General features: G+C 35.8%; 1 protein-coding gene across 1 annotated transcript; it reads left to right on the forward strand.

Moving 5' to 3' along the window:
• Positions 1-205: 205 nt before the first annotated feature.
• LOC127810153 (probable protein phosphatase 2C BIPP2C1) lies at positions 206-8,171 on the forward strand. The gene is made up of 8 exons (XM_052349439.1): positions 206-502; positions 3,467-3,833; positions 4,673-4,739; positions 5,235-5,322; positions 5,593-5,762; positions 6,661-6,804; positions 6,984-7,112; positions 7,466-8,171. Exons 1-8 carry the CDS (start codon positions 277-279, stop codon positions 7,640-7,642), a joined length of 1,368 nt encoding a protein of 455 aa, XP_052205399.1. The 5' UTR covers positions 206-276; the 3' UTR covers positions 7,643-8,171.
• The last annotated feature ends 146 nt before the right edge of the window (positions 8,172-8,317 follow it).

Consider the following 8,317-nt stretch of genomic DNA (forward strand, 5'->3'; position numbering starts at 1 on the left):
TACGGGTCGGGCGCAAAGGCATGTAATAACCCCCCCTCCCCCCCCCCCCCCCCCCCCCCCCCCCCCCCCCCCCCTCATTCGTTCATTTAACAGTCACTCTCGAGACTAAAACACTTCATCTTCGATTCTTTTCTTCGTCATCTTCATCTTCATCGTTACACTCAGATTTTATATTCGAAACATACTCTTACATGCAGAGTGTGCGACAATCAAAGCATATCTTTACGACTGTCCCTGTAATATATATATATATATATATTTATATAGATAGGTAAAATGGCTGATTTGTGTTGTAACTTCCTCAACTCTCGATCTTTCAACTCGTTGTCTCTCTTCATTCCATGCGTTTCACCCCCAAAATCATCCTTCTCATCTCTTCCAACGCACCCTTTTGATCTCCCTACAAGAAGAGGAAGAAGAAAACAGCCTTGTCTTACCTTGCTCTGCAAACCCGATTCGCCGTGTCTCTCGTCGCCGGACTTGGAGCTCGTATCAGCCTCTGGTATGCTCACCAGCTGTTTGATTTTGGTCCGAGTGAACTAATTCTTTGAAAGAGCTAGAATGATTGTTGGGCTTAGAGCATTAGTCTTGATTTGATAAATTATCTGATTTTGATCAATGGAATATTACCAATTTTCTGACTTAGAGGCTGTTTGGCTTAGTGGTTTGATCGCGTATAAGCTATTTTACAACGTATAAACTATACAGCTTTTGAAGATTAAGTGTTTGGCAAAAATTTTAAGCGTAAAAGCTATCTCGCGTAAAAGTTGTTTTTCAAAAGTTGGTACCCCCAACTTTGCCCAAAAATGCTGTTAAGTTGACCAATTAAAATATCAAAATGCCCTCACACCGTTGCATCTTCTCCCAACTCCCTTTCTTCCATCATTTCCTCTCAAGCTCTGCTCTACCATACCGTCGTCGTAGCCGTCGCCCCTCCTCCATACCGTCGTCGACGTAGTCCAGCTGGGCCGTCGCAAGCAACTGAAGTGTTGGTCGCGCCATCGCTGCATAACCAGCTTCCAGATCTACTGCAGCCGTCGCCGAGCACCATCAACTCTCTTCCATTACCGCCGTCATCATCAGGTGCCACCTCTAGCCTCGATCGCGGCCTCCTCCTCCATCACCGGTGGCGTCCCCGATCTATAGCAGAGTATATACAATATATATATATATTACACCTGTAAGTGTATATATATTATATATATATATTAATAGTAATATTTTTAAGAAAAGAAAAAAGATGTATATATATTATATTAATATATTTTTTAATAAGTATGGATAATTTATCTAATATTTAGAAATTAATTTATAATTTTTTATAAAAAATAGTATTTTTATAAATTTTATTTGAATTATTTAACATCAAGTCTATTTTAGTCTTTTTGTCAGTTTTGACAACTTATCAGCTTTTACAAATCAAACACATAATTATTAATTGACAGCTTAATAGCATATTTATCCAAACACATTATCAACTTAAACACTACACAATTTTTATGCTAACCACTAATTAACTTAAAAATTACAATTAAAAAGGGTAAGCCAAACAGCCTCTTAGCCTGCATATTCACGAGTTCTTGCTTAATTCTCGTTGGTTTTCCATTTGATTCTGGTCTGTTGTCAAAGGAAATTTGAGAGAAATTCATGATAGGAGAGAAATCAATTTGAAGGAGGAAGAAGAATAATTCTTGGTCTCTCATATATTAATCTTTACAAACTTACAGTATTTATATGGAGAGAACTGTAACAGAAAGCTGAAACAAACTAACTAGCCAAAACAAACCAAATAAACAGAAACCAACCAACTAACACCAGTAACTAATCTAACCTGTCTCCTAACAAAAATCAGTTAGGAGTTAGGCATTTGGCGAAGTGATGAGGCGAAGGCAACGAGGTGATGGCAGCAGCCAGGCCCGGCCCTGGACCAGGGCGGTCAGTGCGACCGCCCTGGGCCCATTATTCAAGGAGGGCCCAAATTGTTTTTAATAAATATTATATTATATTATATTATATTATTATAATTATTAATTAATTTAATATTTTAAAAAAAAAAAATCCTTGCGGACTTCAAGTCCGCTTCCTTCAGCGGATTTGAAGCCTGCTTAGATTAAGAATTTATTTTTATATTATAAAAGAATTTATTTTTACTTTAGATATTCAATATATAGAATTTTTTTTTTTTTGATTGGATGAAAAAGAATTTATTTTGTTCGATTAAAAAGAATGTATTGAATTGTTATAAGTATTCATCTTGTTTATATATTGTAGCATTTTATTCTAAATTTTATTATATTAAAATTTGAATCGATACAATTTATTTGACTTGAATATAGGGGTGGCAATACAGGTTGGCGGGTCTTGATCGTGTTGTGTTGAGACACACGTATCAAACTAACCCAAACACGACACGTTTATTAAACTTGTAACACGACACGACCTGTTTAACCCGTTTAATTTAAATGGGTCGTGCTGTGTCACCTATTAAACATGTTATTTAGTTTTAAACGTGTTATTTGGTGTATAAGATCAACTTATTAACCCTTTTAATTAAACGTGTCATTTCGTATATAATCGTGTTAACATGTTCGAGTCAACCCATTAACACGTTTAATTAAACGGGTTATTACATGTATAAAGGGGTTAAATAGGTTGACCTACCTAAGACATGAAAATAATCGTGTCATAAATGGATTGACTCGTTTTTAACCCGAACCCGATTAACCCCAACCCTAACCCGCTTAACTCTGTGTCATGTTCAAAATTGTCAACTCTACTTGAATGTTAAATTTTTAGTTAATTTGAACATATTAGGTCTTAATTAAAAAATAAGAATGAATTCATCACTAAATTTATATATATATATGAGGACCTAAATTTTACTTTTGTCCCGGGCCCTAAAAACTTGAGGATCGGCACTGGCAGCAACAGTCAGTGGTTGCATCAACAGCCATGGGAAGGGGATAGAGGAGATAGCAAACGAGCAATGCAATGACGGGGTTTGTAAATTTGCAATTTGGGCGATGACATTTTCGTCTTTTTGGCGCTCTTTGATAACCCCCTTAGGGACATATGTCAAGCAATATAGATTAATTTGTGATAGATGGCAGTGACTGTAAGAGGTTTTCACACATAATGGCTTGATGAAAGGTGAAAAATGATGGAGTTTTGCCTTATATATGTGGTATTTTGTAATTAAGATAAAAATATAAAGATAAAATTGTCATTATATATTAAAAAAAATTGTTATTATAATATATACTCCATGAAATGAGAAGTCTTTCCATCAATTTTGTGATAGAAAGCTTTTACATCATTTTGAGAGAACGAGCCATTCAATTCCTTCGTACCAACTAAATGAATGAATGAGCGAATTTTTTTCCTTTTTCTCTATTTTGTTATATCAAACACAATTTAACTATTTAATATATTTCATTATTTATTTATTTTACTAATGTAAGTACAGAGTATTCTGACGGTAGCATTGTGTTCCACTTCGGTGAGAAGAGCGAGGATCAAGGAAATGCTAAACTCGAGGAAACCAATATTGAGCTTGGAAGGTTTGCAAGTGAAAGTACAGAAAATTCTCATGTTGTGAAGGTTTTGGTCGGAGAGCAGCGCGGGCAGGTTATGGTTAAAGAAATAGGTAGAGAAGTGAGAAGAGGTAGGGAAAGTGAGACGGCTGGTATTGCAATGACTACAGAAAATACTGGTGTTAATGAAATCCCCATGATCATAGCTAAGATTGACACAGGAGAGGAACCAGGTGAAATGGCGCTGGAAGATTCTCAAGAAATAGAATTGGAGATTTATCAAGAAATTCCAATTGAAATGTGTGTTCTCATCTTTCCAGTCTCCTTTTCTATTGAAAAGTAGAATTTCTGATTTTCCTTATATCTGGTGCAAAGTCTCAGTTGAATTACTGTCCTTGCAATATGGATTTGCACCATGATTGTTTAATCACTACATTGTGAAAAAGCTAGTGGACTCCTTGTGATATGTTCTTCTTGTGCGTTTTAGTTTCTGAGATTTAAAGCACCAAAGGGCACACGTTTGGTGTCTCTTTACTGCATGGGTGTCTGCATCTCTTTCTTGTACAAAATGTCTACTCCTGAGGGTCCTTTCTTTGATATTTCCTTTTCATTAAGCAATGTGATTGGCCAAGCCCCAGCAGCAATCATGTGATTCATGTCTAGCTTGCAATATTTACCCATGTTTGTTTTGCTTCCTCTCATTCAGTGAAAGCCAGCAGTTTAATTGTTCTTTACCACTCTAATCTATCTCATGTGTAAATGGTATCACAGCTACTGTAACATTCTCACTTCTGTTGCATTTATTTTGGGTGCAGTTTCTTTTTTTCTTCTTTTTTCTTTTCACCACCCTCATTTTGCATCCAACACGCATTCTGTCTAGGAAGCTACTTCTCCAGGTCTCACTCATTATAATCATGCAAGTTCATGTTTAAAGATGTGTCGCTTTTGTAACATCTACTCGTGGAGGGATTTATCCTGGCATGCTAACAAGGTTAAAAAAAACAATTTATATTGCTCAAATTTTCAAGAACACTTATAGCATGTTTCTGAAAATATTACTATGGAAGAATTATTTATCATCAAATTATTGTATTTTTTTCTTTCTTGCTTTCTTTTTTTCTTTTTTAACTTTTAAACAGGGGGGAAATCTCACCAACGGGATATATCCTATTATCTGGTGCTTCCTTATTGCCGCGCCCTGACAAGGTATCTCTATATGATGAATATAATTTTCTTTGTTTTGTCTATGTTTTGGATGGAAAGAAAATCGACAAGCTTGTGTAATATTTCTGAAGTTCAAATTCACTTTCCTATTTGGCAAATGAGAGGGTTGTAGGAAACAAATTGTACCAAGTTATTCTGATTATGGATTGGCCTATGTTTGAATTTATGGAATTCTGGTAGGTAGGAGAAAAAGAAGCATCAGTTAGTGTTATTTTTAGAGTACCATGTTTTGAAAAATGGAAATTACTTAAGCATAATAACTGTGCCAAGCTGATAATCCTTGGTTCCTTTTCTTTTCCTTTCTAGAGGGAGACTTCAGTAATGGGCTCAAAATTCTATTCGTGGGAGAGAGTTTAGTACACTGGAAGTAGATTTCCGTGTCTGGTAGGGGTTAAGTGGGTTGTTCTAACTTCAGTTTCTAGCATAAACTTAAGTAACATATTTATAGGTGAGTAATTCGGTAAAGATGAATGCCAGGCATTGACAGGTGGTGAAGATGCTTATTTTATTGCTGGGCAGAACTGGTTGGGTGTGGCTGATGGAGTTGGTCAGTGGTCACGGAAAGGTAATCCTTCTTGACATATATTGTTCTGGATGTACCATATAAATTTGCACTTTTCTACTTTTTTACAGTGAAAGTTTTTAATCATGATTTTTTATTAATTCAATCCCTTGACAGTACATCTATTCCATTAACAAATGTTCGAAGCAGCTTTTAGAAAATGCATGTTCTCCCTTTTTCCTTTGAAATCTGAAAGATGCAGCTTTGGCATTTCTTAAATTTGTCTAGACATATTTGTTTAAATCTAATATGGTTTACATTGTCATTATTCAGGGATTAACACAGGAATTTATGCCCGTGAACTGATGGAGAACTGTGAAAAGATTGTCTCAGATTTTAGTAGCAATCTGCTAACTGATCCTATGGAAGTTCTCTCTCGAAGTGCTCTTGCGTCAAAGTCTCCTGGATCATCAACGATTTTGGTGGCTTACTTTGATGGTCAGGTAATTTTACCTGTCTTAAGATTCTGGGTGGTAGTGGATACAACTTTAAGCTACTTAAGGAAATTGTTGATATGATTTCCGTCCTTTTTCCATTAGTTTGTATATTATTTTATTGAACACATTGCGTTTCTTGGGTTACTCTATGGAGAAGATAGAAATAGTGATGTGTTCTCTATTTAATGGGAAGTCCTTGTTTACTTCTCAGGGTTTAAATGTATGTTCAGGTTTTTTATTCTTGAGTATAAGGTTAGGAACTTAATCTCAATGCCATTGACCAATTGGACAAATATAAAGGGCTACAAAGAATGTTCCTGAAGAACTCTTGGATAAAAGAATAATAAGGTAAATAGAAATGCAAGAAGCACATTATGGGCTTTTGTTCTTTTTTTTTCATACCCTTGACCTGTCCAGGGGACGATTTTTTCATCCCTGTCCTGTTAAACTTAGGGGACTGGAAGATAAGAGTCTGAAAATTATTATTTTGCCATAACAAATTCATTTTCAATAAGAATATTCCCTATCTACACATTTTGCTTATAACAAATGATATTCATTGCATCACTTGGAATCAAGCTTGTCTATATATAATTCCTATTGATTTTATTCATTTTGGAAAAAAGAGTTGAAGAAAAACAAGCATATATGCATGTCTATATGTGCAGATGCTGTTGTCATTGTTGTATACATGAATGACTGAGAGTGAAAACTATATGTTACTTGAGTACCAGGTTAATTGTTAGTATGGAATTGCTTCAGTATTGAGAAATTGTTTGCAATCATAGAACTGAACTGCTGTTCTTCAGCCTATAAGTTGATGTTAATTAAGAAATAGACACATATTGCTAATCCAACACTTCTTCTTGTAAGGCAATCAACTGATGGTTATTCACGATATCAGGCTCTTCATGTGGCTAACATTGGAGACTCGGGATTTATCGTTGTAAGAAATGGTGCTGTTTATGCAAGGTCCTCCCCAGATTCTTATGAGTTCAACTGTCCTTTCCAAATTGAATATGGTACCGATCCCTCCGAACTTGTTGAGGTATGTTTGTTACGGTACTAACGCTTTTTCAATGATAAGAATTAAAACTTTGGAAACCATTTCCTACAAGGTATTGAGAAATTATAGGCTAATGTGGTACGTGGGAAAACATTTGTTATGAGTAATAATTTAGTGACTAGCAATTGAAACTTTGTGATGTTTAACAATTTGCATTTCAGATGTACAAAATTGATTTGGATGAAGGAGATGTGATTGTAACTGCAACTGATGGCCTTTTCGACAATCTGTATGATCAAGAAATAGCTTTAATAATCTCCAAGTCGTTAGAAAACAATTTAAAACCCGAGGTTCGTCCTAATCCCCTCTGTTTCATATTTTTAAGATTCTCTGTTTCATGAGCATTACACAAGTAAGAAGACGATTCCCTGACCTCATACTGTTACTATACATCAAAGCAAAAGTAGATTCCCCTGACCTTGCAGCCATAAACTCAGACTTCCAAAAGATTAAAACAAAATTACAAGTTCAGTGAATTGGACCTGCACGCGTGCTTTATCTTGGAGTTGTGTTGTGTGCTTATAGTCAGCAGTAACCCTGCTCGATCGCACACATCCACATGTCCCTTACTAACAGCCTTTCTACGTTGTGCATCAATTTTTTTTTTTAAGTTTTTTGGCGGATAAATTCTTGGACTTCTCAGGAAATAGCAGAATTCCTGGCCGAAATTGCACAAGAGATAGGGAGCTCAAAAACTCGTAGAAGTCCATTTGCAGATGCAGCCCAGGCAGCTGGATACGTGGGATACAAGGGTGGCAAGCTCGACGACACGACTGTTATTGTCTCTTTGGTCCAGAAAAGATCCAGCTCTTGGAATTGATTCACTTGGTTTGATTTCTTCTTGTTCCTCTAGTTTCTAGTAAACAGCAAGCATTTCGTCTCTGTTTCGATTTCACGGGTAATAATCTTTTATGTTTGTTGAATGCAGCCTGTACTGGTGATCTATTTATTTGTGTTCTCATATTGACTTGTTATTATGCAGTTCTTTCTGTATTTTCTCAGTAACCCTAATTGAATTTGGCAATTGGATGATTCATGAAGCTTACTCTTTGTGAACCATAGCAGCGTTTGATGTCACTGTTTTGTGAAGTAGACTGCTTGGTTTGCTTCTTTTGCTTGGTTCCCACATTATGATGTTATTTCTGAGTATGTGCTAGTCACACTTCTGATAGGCATATAATATGATCACAGACACTTGAGCAGTTAGTCCTATGCTTGGAAATAGAATTTGTAGAAGGGTAAATTACACTCGTTATCTGAAGTTCGGTAGGATGATAGAGACCTTTCCCGGCTTTACAACTCTTGTTACGTTTTTTCTCTTCTATCATTATTAAAATTGTTAATGTGACGAAAGTATGTTCGCATTTTTTCTCTCCAACCCTTTTATCTTTCTCCTTTGTTTAGAGAATTGGTTAGAATCTAACAATTTATCAATCACTTTCTCTTTCTCTTTTGTTCGACGAGGATTAAATCATCGTTGAACTAAAGAAGAAGA

This window comes from Diospyros lotus, chromosome 9, assembly GCF_014633365.1.
Source record: "Diospyros lotus cultivar Yz01 chromosome 9, ASM1463336v1, whole genome shotgun sequence".
Taxonomy (NCBI): Eukaryota; Viridiplantae; Streptophyta; class Magnoliopsida; order Ericales; family Ebenaceae; genus Diospyros; species Diospyros lotus.

What these genes read in the sequence shown, in the direction of transcription:
- LOC127810153 (XM_052349439.1), top strand. Translation starts at nt 277, where the DNA reads ATGGCTGATTTGTGTTGTAACTTCCTCAACTCTCGATCTTTCAACTCG. An exon ending in CAAGAAATTCCAATTGAAAT is followed by an intron (nt 3,834 to 4,672) that starts GTGTGTTCTCAT and finishes ACTTTTAAACAG; the next exon opens with GGGGGAAATCTCACCAACGG. An exon ending in TATTGCCGCGCCCTGACAAG is followed by an intron (nt 4,740 to 5,234) that starts GTATCTCTATAT and finishes GATGAATGCCAG; the next exon opens with GCATTGACAGGTGGTGAAGA.